The sequence below is a fragment of the Mustela nigripes genome, chromosome 2, assembly GCF_022355385.1.
Source record: "Mustela nigripes isolate SB6536 chromosome 2, MUSNIG.SB6536, whole genome shotgun sequence".
Taxonomy (NCBI): Eukaryota; Metazoa; Chordata; class Mammalia; order Carnivora; family Mustelidae; genus Mustela; species Mustela nigripes.
In genome coordinates this window covers 206184112-206200155 of record NC_081558.1, presented here as the reverse complement: position 1 = coordinate 206200155, position 16044 = coordinate 206184112, and the positions used below count along the sequence as shown (strand labels likewise).

Genomic DNA, 16044 nt, shown 5'->3' with positions numbered 1-16044 from the left:
TTTTGAAAATTTTTTTTCCCTCTGAGCCCTTCCGGTGGATTATGGTTATAAAGCAGGGGTCGGCAGACTATAACCCCTCAGTCGTAGGCAACCCACAGCCTGTTTTTGTAAATAAAGTTTTATTGGGACACAGTCATGCCTGTCATTTATGTCTTGTCTCTGGCTACTTTCTCACTGCAAAGGTAGAGTTGAGTAGTAGTGACAGGGACCTGTGGTCTGAAAAGCTGAAAATACTCACCATCTGGCCCTTTACAGATAGTTCCCCTGAGAGAGTGTGACTGGAATTGCTCCCAATTGGCCCCTTTAAAGGTCATCACTATTTTAGGAGTGTTTCTTCTTTTAAAAAAATTGTGCATGTGTGTGTCTGTGTGCATTTTGGAAATTTTTATTAAAATTGTTTTACATAGGGACGCCTGGGTGGCTCAGTCATTTGAGCGTCTGCCTTCGGCTCAGGTCACGATCTCAGGGTCTTGGGATCGAGTCCCGCAATGGGCTGTCTGCTCAGCAGGGAACCTGCTTCCCCTTCCCCCTCTGCCTGCCTTTCTGCCTACTTGTGATCTCTCTCTCTCTCTCTCAAATAAATAAATAAGCAAAATCTTTAAAGAATTGTTTTACTTAAAATGTATTTGCATACAAGCATTTTAGAAATACTTGAGTATAGAATATAGACTATATATATCGTAGGTGTCCCATCTTTTATATGGCTTTTTTTTTTTTAAGATTTGATTTTTATTTATTTGACAGACAGAGTTCACAAGTAGGCAGAAAGGCAGGCAGAGAGAGAGGAGGAAGTAGGCTCCCTGCTGAGCCGAGAGCCTGATGTGGGTCTTGATCCCAGAATCCTGGGATCGTGACCTGAGCCGAAGGCAGAGGCTTCAACCCACTGAGCCACGCAGGCCCCCCTATATGGTGTTTTAAACCTAACTACTGACCTTTACATACTGTGTATGACCTCCTTTAGGCCAGTCACCTTTGAAGGCCGAGTGCTAAGTCCACTGAACTGACCAGTGTTCAGAACGTGTTAAAATTTCCAGTTTGGAATCATTCTTAGAAGATTCATTGATTCCTTTGCTTTTTTTTGGTTGAACGATACGTTGGCTCTAACATTCGTTGAGTGCGGTGCTGAAAGTCATTATGGTGCGGGGCCGTGACTGTGTTCTCAGACTTCAATGTTCGCGAACGTTCTGTTTTTTAATCGGTTCACCTTTTATTATTTTGCAATGATCCAACATCCTTCAGAACAAAGTCTTCTGAGTCCAAGTCAGATCACCAGCCTGGCTCAAGACAAAAGCGAGAAAGTCAGGTCATCGTGTTAGTTTTCCTGTCAGGTCTCTAAGTTGTCTTCAGCATTAATAAGTTCCAGAAGAATTCTCAAATGCTCCAGGGCTGTCGCAGCGCAGCTGGGGTGGCTGGAGGGGGAGCCTAAGTTTTAGCCTCTCTGCCTTCTGGTTGCTACTGTTTCCTAGTTCCTGTTTAACCGTGAAAAATAAAAGAGGCAAGTAAACAGGATAAAATCACCTGAAAGATGGCTCTGTAATGAGGCCGAGATAAAGCAGTGTCTGCGGACAGCTGCGGTTAAAATAGCAAAGAAAACCACTAGCAAAATGGTACCATTGCGAGGCTGCGCTATAGCCTTAGTCTAAATTTAAAAGTAGCTAAAAATAAACATCCTGAGTGGCCAGTTTGAGGCCTGATGCAGGGACCATCTTAATGGTGGTCACAGTGCGTGATTGGCAGCCTTGACGGAGGGCCGGGCACTGTCTAAGGGCCCCGGGGGTCCTTGGGAGCCCTGACTGGTGCCTGTCCACGAAAGTCCGGCCCGGCTGCTCACTCCATCCTTCAGGCCCGAGGAGGCAGGCTTGGTTCAGTCCTGCCCTCAGAACCCTGACTGCAACAGGGAAAGAACTTTCAGGGCTGGAGCCTCTTTTTCTCATGGAAAGGTTTGTTTCCTGTCCGAAGGCATCACACCCGAGTGGCTAGGAATGGGCTCTGGGACCAGGTCTCTCGGGACTGAGTCCTGTTTTCTTTTTTATTCTCGCGTTTATCAGTTTCATCTCTCCACCCCCCCCCCCCCCCCGCCCCGGGTCCTCATGCATCAAATGGGGATATTGCCACAGTCCTATCTCTCTAAATTGTCGTGAGGATGAATTGAGTTATAAAAGTAAAGTGCTTAGGTTTTAGGAAGTGCTCGATAAATGTTACACATTCGAAGCACGATCCCTTCGGGGGACGTGAAAATTTCCTGGCTTGTAACCAGAGGCTGCTCACGTCGGATCTCACTGGTCTCTGCCTCGCCCACCCCAGTCTGCAGCGGGTGAATTACCTGATGACTATGTTTATGAATACCTTCCTTAAGTATTTTCCTCTCCCCGGAGGGGGAAAGAAATGAGAGACATCTGGGCCCCTTTTCAGAGATGCGATTCACATGGCCTGGCCTGAGGCCTCGGGGTGCATTTGTTGTGGTGGTTGCTTAGAACTCGGATTCTAACGTGCAGCGAGAACTAGGATCCACGCCCGTGGGTCAGCAACACGCCTTTGGTTGGTGGTCCCTTTTTTGTTGAATGTTACAATCCCATGCAAATCATCCGTAGTGGTATCTGTTGATACCACGCTGTGGTCTGAGATTTTTTTTTTAAAGGTTTTTTTATTTAAGTCATCTCTATACCTTACACGGGGCTCGAGCTCAGGACCTGGAGGTCAAGAGTCGCATGTTCCATCCGCTGAGCCAGCCAGGCGCCCCTGAGATTTCTGTAGTGCAGATCTCTTAGGTGGTGTGGAATGCATCTCCAGCCTCCTCGCTCTGTACGGCAGGGAAGCGTGGTTGCACGGGTTGCTGTGTTGGCTGAGAAAACCACAGACCTCGACCTGAGTGTTCTCTCTAAGACTCAGTTTCCCCCTGTCAGTCAGTGACCGTCCATGGGTCCTTGTTGAAATCTTTCTTGAGCTACTTTGATCCTTTTTTTTTTTTTTTTTTTTTAATATTTGTATACTGGCATACTGGTCAGAAAATGGAGGAAGGATGTCTAGACAAAAAGTCCCTTGAGTAACTGTTGTTATAGAAAGAACCTTGGAGAGGAGGAAGTTGCAAAACTGTTTGTGCGAGGTTTCCAGAAAGCCTCTTGAATGTTCCTGTATGGTTTATTTTGAATACTGAGCTCATCTAGGGCTACTAATGTTGGGGGCCAGATAATTCTTTGCTGTTGGGGGGGGCCGTCCTGGGCATTGATGAGTACCAGCATTACCACAGACCACTGGAAATTAGTGAGTAGCCCCTTACCCCCAGTCAAAATACCTATATGTTACCAGATGTCCCCTGAGCAACAAAATCTCCCCCATTTGAGAGCCACTGGCCTGATTTCTCAGAAGGTAAACCTGCCTCACCCAGTTAGGGAACTAGTCACAGCGAACATCAATATAGGAAAGCAAATACAGATCTAAAGTCATTTTTAAAAGTTTCATAAAACATTTATTGAGGGAATTCCAACACAAATACCCCTTTCTGGCATCTCCCTCTCCCTCCGCCACTTTTGAGTCAAGGGAAGAGCAAAAAACAAATAAATGCTTCGTTTGAGGCCTTTCTCCCAAATGTGAATAAAACTGTTTTGGCAGAAGATTTTTTTTTTTTTTAAAGATTTTTATTTATTTATTTGACAGAGAGGGATACGTGAGAGAGGGAACACAAGCAGGGGGAGTGGGAGAGGGAGAAGCACGCTTCCTGCCAAGCAGAGAGCCCCATGTGGGGCTCAATCCCAGGATCCTGAGATCATGACCTGAGCCAAGGCAGATGCTTATTAGCTTAATGACTGAGCCACCCAGGCGCCCCAGCTGGCAGAAGATATTGATCACTGAGGCTAACTCCTGAAGCAAAGGTATTTCAGTCATTCATTATGCAGAAGCCCACATTTTATGCAAGTTCTAAGAATCCATGCCGGTACCATGGATGGTATCTTTCCAGGGTTTCGGAATATCTGTGGTGTCGTTCATTTTAAATTCTGCCACCGAGGGCTCACATCCATTCCATTTTTATCGTGACTGAAGCTCTGCTTCATCTTCCCTAAAATTCCACCCGACCCTTTAGGGTGAAGCAGGTGCGCCCTCCTGTCCCTCACTATTCCTATAAAAATGCCAGGGCTCAGCAAGCTGAAGTTGGTTATTGTTTGAGAAATGGTGGTTCTGGAAACTGAGCCTGGGAGAGCTGGGCCTCTGCAGCCCACCCTGGCCCGTAGAGTTCAAGACCACTGGGGCCATCGTTGGGTTTGGAGAGTCAGTCCCCCCCTTGATAGACCTGAGGCACATGTGTCTGATGCCGTGGAACCCTGCAGTCTGTTTAGAGTGCCCAGCTCCCTCCTGCAGGAAGTAGATTAAGCAGTGTTTGTTGTAACAGGAAAAGCTTCTGTGACAGCGGGGAGAGGCGAAGGCACCTTGGTCAGGGAAGGAATGGTTGGGCGCGCCACACGGACAGCATTTTGATCGGCGGGCAGGGTGTGCTTCCCTACCTGTTCTGTTCCAGACTGCTGTTCCATGCAGACTGTCTGGAGCCTGATTCTGAAAACAAGACAAGCAGGCCGAAGGGAGAGGCAGCAGGGAAAGAGGAACCACACAGATTTATCTCCCTACAAATAAATATGGGCCCGTCCTTCAGAGCTCGACGTCTCATAGATACCAGGAGCACAGGGTCCTCTGTTGATAAAATGTGGAACTGTGTGCATTTTGTAAACTGTCTGGGTTTTGTGCCTTTGTCATAGAGCACCTGGCCTGCTTCCTGAGGCCCTGCTGGGGCCAAAGCCCTGGTCTTCACTTCCAGCTGCACTGGGTCGCTGACACCCGTCAGATCCTGTGAGGGGGGAGAAATGCTTGAGAATGTGAGAGCCTCCATCGGCATATTTTTAAAGAACACGAATAAACCTTACATTATTTCACTTTCACGACCAAGTAACTGAATCAGTAATGCCTATCTCTGTAGTTTTTGTGGATTTAAAAATTTCTCTCCATAGAGAAAGAGATGCTGAGATTTTGTGAAATTTGGCTGGAAAGATGTTATTTGCTATGTTAAAGTTGGAGGGTTTTTTCCATCGTCTATATTAAGCTCTCTCTGATTCTTTGTTCTTTCTTTATAATTATTTTTGTTTCTTAGGTTTGTTGTGGAGAGGGTGTTTGTGCTGATCTTATATATATTATGAAGTGTTTCTGTGGAATTCTTAATAGGACAATAAGAAGACTGAAAAGCAAAATAAAATCCTTTCCTAGTGACTAAATTTCATTTCAGCTTGATGTTTTTATTGGCAATAACTAACTTTTTCTTGCCCTCCCCCACCCCAGCCCTCAAATCACTTTTTTCCTCACAGAGATTTAAACTCAGGCATTAATCAAGGCTTTCAGAGAATCAGTGTTCTAATCGGTTCTTCTTTGGCAACGTTTGAATCGGAGAATCCACTTATTTAATAACCATTGTTAAGGCAGCTCGTGAGTGAAAGAATTTTATCTTCTTTAAGTCCTGAGTGGAATTGGAGGGAGTCAGGGGGAATGTGTCTCCACCGAGTAAATTAAAGAGAAATCTAAATGTCAGGCATCGATGTGTCTGTCCTGCCGGTGGTGAGTGGGACGTGCTAGCGGCAAAGGTTCCTTGATCCCAAGACCATTACTGTGACGAGAAAACCAGTCTGAACAGTGAAGAAACCATCAGACCTGTTTACAAAACGCGTGTTATTCGTGGTACCCGTGGATGTGGCCAGGAAGTCCTGTCTGGCCGAGCCTCAGCCCTGCTCTGTGTGTCCTTGTCCTCTGGGGCTGCTCCCCCTCCCCCCAACACCTCCACACCCCCTACACCCTTTCCCCACTCCAGTCTGTCCTTTGTCTCTTCAGATTTGACCCCGCTTCCTTGTGCTTCCAAAATGGCGGCCGGGCCCGTGCTCTGTGCTGTGCTGGACATTGTGCAAAAGGTGGGGACGGGGTGGAGGTGAGGCCGTGGTTCCCTTGCTCTGACCACTTCGTCAGCCACCTCTCGGCCTTGTCTGCGGCTTTTCCATCTCTCTGACGGTGAGCAGAGCCATGTTTGCGCAGGCGTCCTGGTGAGGAAAGGGGCACAGCTCCCTCCTGGACAAAGAGGAGGATTTCTTCAGTGTCTCCTGTTAGAGGAAAGTGTCGTGTAGTGCAGAGCGTGGGGAGCTGCATTGAGGTTGCCAGAAACTCTGCAGTGTTGTTCCACCAGATTCGTAGGCTAGGGGGCCTTCCGAGAAGCTGTCAGTCTGTCTGGCTTTCTTTGATGGCTAAATGCCCCCGCACCCATTTATTGGTTATCTTCTGCTAAGTATCAGACCACCTCAAGACAATCATTCTGTTTGCGCATTCTTTTGGGCTGGGTGCTTGCTCTGCTGCCCTTCTGTGGAGTCGCTCATGTGGCTGTGTCATCCGGTGGCTCGACCGGGGCTGGATCGAGACGGCCTTGCTTGCATGTTTGGTGCTTGGTTGAGTGGACCCCCACCCCCCGCCTGAGGACTCTCATCCTCAGGAGGCTAGCTTGTGGTTTCTTTGCATGATGAGTGCAGAGGTCCTAGAGGTGAAACCAGAAACTGCAGGGATGCTTGCAGTCTTAGCCTGGAATTCGTGTCTCCCCATCTATGTCACATTCTGTTGATTGAAGCAAGTCACAAGGCCAGCCAGTTCATGGGGTGGAGGAAAAGTACCACAAAAATCTGTGCCCAGAGGGTTGGGTAGAATTATTACTTTGCAAACTGTCTTCCACAAACTACATTGCTTGTTCTCTTTCTTATTTTATTAATTTTTGTCTTCAGCTAAGGGCAGAAGCATTGGAGTGGAAAAGAATACATGCTTTAGAATCAGACAGACCGGAGCACCTGGGTGGCTCAGTCAGTTGAGTGTCTGCCTTCAGCTCGGGTCATGACCTCAGGGTCTTGGGATCGAGTCCCACATGGGGCTCCCTGCCCAGTGGAGAGCCTGCTTTTCCCTCTCCCTCTGCCCCTCCCCTGCTCATGCTCTTTCTGTCTCTCTCAGATGAATAAATAAAATCTTTTTTAAAAAAATGAATTGTACATCCCTACAGATACTGATTTGTAGAACTTCCCTTATATTCTAAAAATTAACATTTTTGCTAGTTATACGTTGAAGATAACTTTAATCAGTATGTGTCTTGTGGCTTTTGACAAAGAAGAGTTTTTAATTTTAATAAAATCTGATGTTTTTGTCTCATATGATTTGTACTTTTTATTTCTTATTTAAGAAACCCTTCTCTTGCCTAAGGTAACAGACGTTGTCTTCTATATTTTTTTGTGAAAGATTTTATACTTTGGGCTATTCACATGCTTCTGATTTATACCTCCCAGGTACTGATTTTTGTGAATGGTGTATGTTACGGTGCAACTGTATATTTTTCCATCTAATTAATTACTGTCATAACAACGTTTATCAGATATACCAGTCCTTTCCCTGGGATCTGCAATGGCATATCTGCTGTATGTCAGGAGGCAGGAAGGCGGTTTCTGGGCTTTTTTTTTCTTTTTTTTTTTTTTAGATTTTATTTATTTATTTGACAGAGAGAGAGAGAGAGAGAGAGCACAAGCAGGAGAAGCTGCAGGCAGAGGAAAAGGGAGAAGCAGACTCCCTACCGAGCAGGGAGCCTGATGTGGGGCTGGATCCCAGGACTCTGGGATCATGACTTGAGCCAAAGGCAGATGCTTAACCCACTGAGCCACCTGTTTCTGGTCTTTCTTTTCTGTTAGCCTTTTCCCTTACTCATTCTCCATTGCTTTAAGGATTCTTTGGTGTTTGTTGAGACTTATGTTGTGGTCTGATGTGTAGCCTGTTTGCAGATATTGCTGATCTTTGGGGAAAATGTACATTCACAAGTTCTTAGGAGCAGTGTTTGAAATATATTCATGGATCAAGCTTAATAACGATCGATACATTTTCATATTGTGACTAAACCTGCTTTGTCTGACATCTCTCAAGTTTTCTTTAGGTTGGCCGACTATGTTTCCTCCTCTGTTTACTTTTATTCTCCTATGTCTTTGTGTTTAGATCTCTTTCTTGTATATCGCTTGTAGGTAAGGCTTTATTTTTTATCATCTTGGGTTTTTAATCTAAACATAAAGTTTAAGTATCAAATTTAGTTCACTTTTCATTTATTTAGAAGATCCATGTCTTTTGACTCGTTTCTATCCCATCATTTTGCTGGCTTTGTCTTTGCTTGTTTTTTTCTTTTCTTTCCAGTCCTCTTTGGGCTTGGATTTCTAAATTTCACTCTCGGTTTTATATAATCTAATTCTGTTTTAGTGGTCGCCCTTAAGATGTTAGTGTGATTTCTACCATAACAAAGACCCAGGTCAGTCTTTTTACTTCCCTCTTGAAGCATAAAATGGCCATGAAATCTTTAAATAGGATCACTTACATCACTGTTTTAGTTGCGTCTTTTTGTGACCTACAAAGCCCCCCTCCCCAACCTTTTTTGGAGTGTGTGGGGTGTTATTTTACAAACTAAGACTTGCACATGCGTATATCAGCTCTTTACTATTTTATTGTATATTAGATTGTGTGTGCATGAGTATGTGTGTGTGTGTTCCCAGCTGAAGTACAAACATACCCTATTTTATTGTGCTTTGTGGATATTGTGTTTTATAAATTTGAGAATTTGTGGCAACCCTGCCCTGAGCAAGTCTGTTTTTGTACCACATTTCCAACAGCATTTGCTTACTTTGTGCCTCTTTGTCACATTTTGGAAATTCTTGCAATATTTTAGGCTTTTTTTTACTATTATTTGTATGGTGATCAGTGACCAGTGATTATGACTTGCTGGCAGCTCAGGTGACTAGTATTTTTTAGCAATAAAGTATTTTTAAACTAAGGTACGTACTTTTGGGGACACCTGACTGGCTGAGTTGATGGGGTGTGCGACTCTTGATCTCAGGGTTGTATGTTAGAGCCTCATGCTGGGTGTAGAGGTTATTTAAAAACAAAATCTTAGGGGCACCTGGGTGGCTCAGTCAGTTAAGCATCTGCCTTCAGCTCAGGTCATGATCCTGGGGTCCTGGGATCGAGCCCCGCATTGGCCTTCCTGCTCAGTGGGAAGTCTGCTTCTCCCTCTCCCACGCCCCCTGCTTGTGTTCCCTCTTTCGCTGTCTCTCTGTTAAATAAATAAATAAATAAAATGTTTTTTTTTTTTTTTAATCTTAAAAAAAAGATACGTACTTTTTTTTTAGACCTAAGGCTGTTGCACATTTAATAAGACTGCAATGTGGTATAAACATAACTTTTACAAGCACTGGGGAACCAAAAAATTCATTTGACTTGCTTTGCTGTGATAGTGACTACATTGCAGTGGTCTGGAACCCAATGCACAGCATCTCCCAGGTGTGCCTGTATGTCCTTTTAGAGAGTTTTTTAGGGAGGTTCTGTTTATAGCAAACTTTCTCACTCTCTTTCTCAGAGAACATTATATTCTTCTTATCGAATATTTTAGCTGGCAACACAATTCTGTGTTGGTAGTTTTAGCATTTGAAGGTTTCTGTGGTTTAGGGAGGTCTTGTCTTCAGATAGACCTTTTTATTCTTTCTTGAACTTTTATTTTTATCTTTTTAAAATTGTCTTAAACTTTTTTTTCCTATTATTTGGAGAATACTTTATTAGTTTCTGTAATCAAACCCATGTAGATAAGACCTTACATATTTAATACAGTGCATTACCCCTGTACAAATGGAAAAAATTATGTTTAACGTTTAGAGACCAATATGGTTGTTACTTTCTGTACAATGCCAACCCAACACCGTACAACTGGGATACTTTTTCCAAAGTTGACAGCACAGCTCAAGTTTCCAAATTTATAGTTTTATCTTTTATCTGTTGAGTGCTTTTTATGTTTTTAATTAATTATTTGTTTATTTGAAAGACAGCATGAGCAGGGTAGAGGGGAAGAGGGAGAGGGAGAAGCAGACTCCCCACTGAGCAGGGAGCTCGATCCCAGGACCCCGAGATCATGATCGGGGCTGAAGGCAGACACTTAACCAACTGAGTCATCCAGAGGCCCCTTGGATTTTTTTTTTTTTTTTAAAGATTTATTTATTTATTTGGGGCACCAGTGTAGCTCTGTCAGTTAAGCATCTGCCTTTGGCTCAGGTCGTGATTCCTAAGTCCTGGAATCGAGTTCTGCGTCATGCTTTCTCTCTCTCTCTCAAATAAATAAATAAATAAAATCTTTTAAAAATTGTTTATTTATTTGATAGAGAGACAGGGAGAACAGGGGTAGGGGTGGAGGGAAGGGGAGGGAGGGTCAAGCAGACTCCACACTCAGTGCAGAGCGTGATCTGGGACTTGATCTCACGACCCTGAGATCATGATCTGAGATAATGACCTGAGCCAAAATCAAGGGTCAGACACTTAACTGACTGAGCCACCCAGGTGTCCCCCTATTGAGTGTTTTATTTGAGTGGTTATAGTTATCATTTTGAAAATTCCATTAATTTATCTAATCTTTTAGGAAGTTATCTCTTTTCTTGTTCCTTCTTAAAAAATTTTTTTTGGCTGTACTTGACATTCTATATCTGATGACTACGGCACCATTCCTTGGGAGTCTTATTCTGTTGTTTCTTGTGTCTGCTGCTTCTCACTCGTGGGGACCTAGTTCTTCCTGGGTTTTATGATACTGGATTATGGATTTGTATTTGATCAAGATTTATCTGTGGGCATTGTATGATACCATCATTAAGTGTGAATTCCTCCAGAGGGATTTTGATTATGTCTTTGCTGCAGCCTTTGGAATACAAATCTACAACAATTTTAAGGCAGTTTTTCATCTTGAGTGTCATGGATGAAATGTTTGTGTCCTGCCAAAATCCATATATTGAAGCCTTGAGCCCCGATGTGATTGTTCTTGGGAGTTGCGGTCTTTGGGAGGTGATTACGTGAGAATAGACCCCCACAATGGGATCTGTGTCCCTGTAAGGAGACAGAAAGAGTGGAGCTCACTCGTTCCTCACACGCTCAAGGGAAATGTCATGTGAGAACACAGGGAGATGGTGGCCTTCCACCAGTCCTCTGCCAGGACTGAATCTGCCAGCCCCTTGACCTTGGACTTCCATCCTTCAGAACTGAGAGAGCGAGAAGTGTCTGTCATTTAAGCCACCACATCTGTGGTCTTTTGTTAACAGCAGCCCAAGCAGACCAAGGTGTGGAGTCTCCTGGATGAGTCTCGAACACCCGGGGGGGGGGGGGTCAGCCTGTGGTTGTCACCTTTGGCGACCCCTCCCCCGCCTTGTTCCCTCCCGGCTCTTCTGTCCTAGAGTGTGGGCAGAATCAGACAAGCTTCCTTTCCCTAGTTTGCTGCCTCCTCCCTCCTCCCCTCCTCTCCCCTCCTCTCCCCCTCCCTTCCCTTCCTCTAATGAATACTTTTTTCTTTTATCATTTTACATCTTTTTAGACCAAGGGTGTGGCCCTTCCTGGCAACCATATGAATGTGGGAGAATCAGTTCTAAATCTCCAGCCCTTACCGACCGGACGCCTGTTTTCAGTATCAATGTCTTTACAGTTGAAACCAGAGTCTCCAGGGCACGGGTTCCCAAGCCGGGATGGGGCTGCTGTGGGGAAATGTGTGGGTGTATTTTTCTTAGCGCAGAGACTGGGGGGTGCTTATTGTATTTACTGCCACCGAGTGTTTGTATTTATAGCCACCGAGAACTAAGCTTCTTTCTTTAACTGCTACTACCATATGATAGAGGGAGCAAGTTACTAGAAAATCCTAGAGCCGGGGGCACCTGGGTGGCGCAGTCAGTCGGGCATCCGACTCTTGGTTTCTGCTCAGGTCGTGACCGCAGGATCGTGGGAATAAGCTCTGTGCTGGTCTCTGTGCTCGGCGCGGGAGTCTGCTTGTGATTCTCTCTCTCCCTCTCCCTTTGCCTCTTCCCACCGTGCAGTCCCCGCCCCCCAATAAATAATAAATCTTAAAAAAAAAAAAAAGAAAAGAAAAGAGAGAAAAAGAAAATTCTAGAACCAGAGCAAAAGGAGGACAGGACATGGGTGGAAAGTTCCATCGGTTGTATTCCCTTCATTGGTGCTTCATTGCAGAGCAGGACAGGGGACTGAAGGATGCAGCGTTGGAGCCCCAGTGTGTGCGTAGAGGTCAGCTTCCTCCCTGTTTTATGGCCAACTTTGAATCCGAACAGAAAGTGATGCCAAGCAGAGGATGACTCTGATAGTGTCACTGGAGAAGGTAGCCTGTTCGCAAACAGGTTTTCATCCAAAGAGTCAGAAAGTGGCTCCTTCTCTCTGGTTCTTCTGTCTTGCCCGTCTGTATCGCAGTGATGTCGTCCCTGATCTGGGTTTGTAAATGTCTTGGAGTCTCGCTAGTCCACGCGTGGTCCATGCACAGTATTGACTGGTCTCATCTTGGGGCTTGTAAGAAATACGGAAGTTTCTCCAGCCCCGAACCTGTTGAATCTGGATCTGCAGAGCGTAATCCCCTGAGTTTAGATGTTCTTTACATTTGAGAAGCCCGACAGAGGATGGTGACTGTGATGTTCTTTTCCTTCACCTTTGCATGGAATATGGTGGGAAGTATGGAAGTCTGGTGTTAACGTTTACAGCTTGCCAGACTTTTGCAAATACAGACCTCACACACGCTAGGACTGAATGTTTATTGTCCTTGGGTCCACCTCCAAATACCATCACGTGGAGGTCAGGGCTTCAACATATAATACAGGTATGCATCAGAAAATTTATTTATTTATTTATTTATTAAAGATTTATTTATTTATTTATTTGACAGAGAGAGAGAGAGGAGGAAGCAGGCTCCCCTTGAGCAGAGAGCCTGATGCGGGACTCGATCCCAGGACCCTGAGATCATGACCTGAGCCGAAGGCAGCGGCTTAACCCACTGAGCCACCCAGGCGCCCCGAAAATTTATTTGTTTTTAAAGATTTTATTTATTTATTTGACAGACAGAGAGATCCCAAGTAGGTAGAGAGGCAGGCAGAGAGAGAGGAGGAAGCAGGCTCCTCACAGAACAGAGAGCCTGATACGGGGCTCGATCCCAGGACCCTGGGATCATGACCTGAGCCAAAGGGAGAGGCTTTAACCCACTGAGTCACCCAGGCCCTCCTAAAATTTAAAAAAAAAAATAAATAATAAATAAATAAATATATATATATATATATACACACTGTCATATAAAAATAACAGTAGTAACAATAAACACAGCAACACACGTACTGAGCCAAGATCGTGGAGCTCACACTTGGAGGGTCTAACAGTGTATACACGTGTCGGGGGCCTGACCCTGGGCCCCCCTTGCACAGGCCTGGCGTTTGGCAGTTTCTCTCCATGTGACCCATATTTTCTTCCGATTTCATATTGCAGGACACGGGCTCTGCAGCGAGCAGGGCAGTAGCGCCGAGACCGCTCCGGAGGAGACCGAGGGGCCGGACTTGGAATCCTCAGATGAAACCGATCACAGCAGCAAGGTGAGAGATTCTCATTTTCACGTCCCACTGTGTCGAGCCCCCGAAGAGTCACAGCTAACACGTCACCTTTGCAGCTGTGTGTGGTTAGAAGGCCTCTCCATAGGACCGGGCGCTTTCACCTCTGAGATGTCACTAAGATACGAAATCCCAATTACAGCCTCGGTAACCAGCCGATACGTGCGAATACAGGGCAGAAAGCAGCTTTGATGAGTTCACATCTCGACTCCCCTGTTTTCCTCTTACATTTCCATTTGTTTTGGAAGAAATAGCATCCAAAATGTGTGTGGCTGGGCCAGATAGACTTTCTTGCCATGCATGGTTTCTATATGATCTGTGTTCGGTTCTCGTAAAACGTGAGCGGTTTTTACACGAATGAGGAAGAAACGGTCCTTTTCTTCTTTCATACAGCATGTCCCTCCGTTGTTCGAGTTCTGTGAGAAAGCCCTTCTTCTCACTCTTTGGTGGAAGGCCATGAATTTGTTTTCTGTAATTCATCACACTTTTATCCCCCTTCAAAAGAGTTTCATTTATCCCCCTTCAAAAGGCTCCCTGCTGAGTAGGGAGCCCAGTGTGGCTCCATCCCAGGACCCTGAGATCAATGACCTGAGCCGAAGCCACCCAGAGGCCCCGCGTGATTCTGTTTCTGTATTTATTCAACTTTCCCAGTGTTGCTGACATACATATGTGGTACCCTCTACCCACCTTTCTTTGGTTTGACATTTTACCACTTTCTCTGATCAAATCGTGTAACTTGAAATTATACCTTTGTTTTCCCTTTTGTAGTGTCAGGGTGGTTCTTGCCTTTGCCCAGTGATTGGATGATGGGGTGGGCGGGGGTGTCAAATAACATAACTTAGGAGAGCATGTTGGTCATGGAAATACGCTATTCAAATATGAACGATTCTTTTAAAAGCGCGCCTACGCTTGACTATCTTCAGCATCACGTTTACCCCAGGTGTGTTTCTTTGATCATCATAGATAGGATCACCCTTCTCTGTGTCCTAAGTTGAGCACAGGATAAAATTTAATATTTGAGAGTAATTTTGATAATTATAAAAGGCTTTAATATTGTTGGTGGTTAATTAAAACACAGATGAATGGAAATGTACACATTTCATTTAAAGCCAAAAGAGACAAGCAGAAACTTGCTTAAACTTACCTTTTAGGTGTGTGGCCCTTACTTTACTTTTAGGCACTTGGGGGAGGGACAGGCCCCCTCCAGAGAAATTCAGTATTTCCAAACTGAGGTAAGATACTTGCAAGGGTATTTATTAAGTCATTTTGTTATTGAACTTAAAAATGTTAATTCTCGGTTTTTAATTTAATTTAGGAGTACAGCTATTTTTCCTATACCTAAAACCTTTATTTCTGAATACTTTTTAAGCTGGGTCATTTTTACCTCACTGTAATAGGCCAGTGTTCTCATTCCTTGTGGATTGTGAGATTGTTTTCATTTGAAATTTTGTGAGTCATGAGGTCCTAAATAGGGTCCTCTATAATATTCGGTCTGGCAGCAGAGAGGAAGGAGGCGGCCCCAGAGTTTTGCTGAACTGCCCTTGGATACCTTTCTGGCTTTGTGGTTCTTTCTCCAGAGAACAGGTCTAAAGCACATCTGGAGCAGATAGGGTCAGACGCAGGGACAGAACACCGTGTCCCTGAATTTCACCGTGGAAATGCATGGTGGCTCTCGCAAAACAAAATGTCTTCAAAATTGTCGTTGACAAGTTTGGGTGATGATCAGTACTTTTTTTTTTTTTTTTTAAGATTTTATTTATTTATTTATTTATTTGTCAGAGAGAGAGAGAGAGAGATTGAGAGAAGGTGCACAAGCAGGCAGAGAGGCAGGCAGAGGCAGAGAGAGAGAAGCAGGCTCCCCACTGAGCAAGGAGCCCCGTGTGGGACTCCATCCCAGGACCCTGGGATCATGACCTGAGCTGAAGGCAGGGGCTTAACCCTCTGAGCCACCCAGGTGTCCTGATGATCAGTACTTTAAAAGCTAGTACAGTGACCTGCGCTAAAACCATCAGTTTGTTTCATTTTCACTAGTTTGGGGAGCACTGATTCTGTACCCAAAAATACTCCCTAGTTTTGGTTGGACTCACATTTTATCTTCTTTATTTGAACTGCTTTGTCATGCAGCCCAAGTTAGTTAACTAAATTGTCCTTCATTGAGTTAATGTCTCACTTTGGATATTTGGAAGCAAAAACTTAAATTGAGCAGATGGTTCTTGGAGTCTGGGTCCTACTACATTTTTTTTTTAAGATTGTATTTATTTGAGAAAGAGAGCTGGCAGGGAGGGGCAGAAGCAGAGGGAGAGGGAGAAGCAGACTCTCTGTTCCCAGGACCCTGGGATCATGACCTGAGCTAAAGGCAGGTGCTTGATGGACTGAGCCACCCAGGCACCGCGCCTCTATCCCCCACCGCACACCACTGTGTATTCTTTTTTTTTTTTTTAAGATTTTATTTATTTATTTGACAGAGAGAGATTACAAGTAGGCAGAGACGCAGGCAGAGAGAGAGGAGGAAGCAGGCTCCCTGCTGAGCAGAGAGCCCGATGAGGGACTCGATCCCAGGACTCTG

General features: G+C 44.8%; 1 protein-coding gene across 7 annotated transcripts in view; it reads left to right on the top strand.

The window, feature by feature from the left end:
• Positions 1-16044, top strand: part of TIAM1 (TIAM Rac1 associated GEF 1) — a 383207-nt gene that overhangs the window by 327629 nt on the left and 39534 nt on the right. For all 7 annotated transcript variants that reach the window (XM_059392241.1, XM_059392243.1, XM_059392242.1 and 4 more), the window contains one exon: positions 13360-13463. In XM_059392241.1, coding sequence (XP_059248224.1) covers positions 13360-13463 — 104 coding nt within the window. The remainder of the gene's footprint in view (positions 1-13359; positions 13464-16044) is intronic.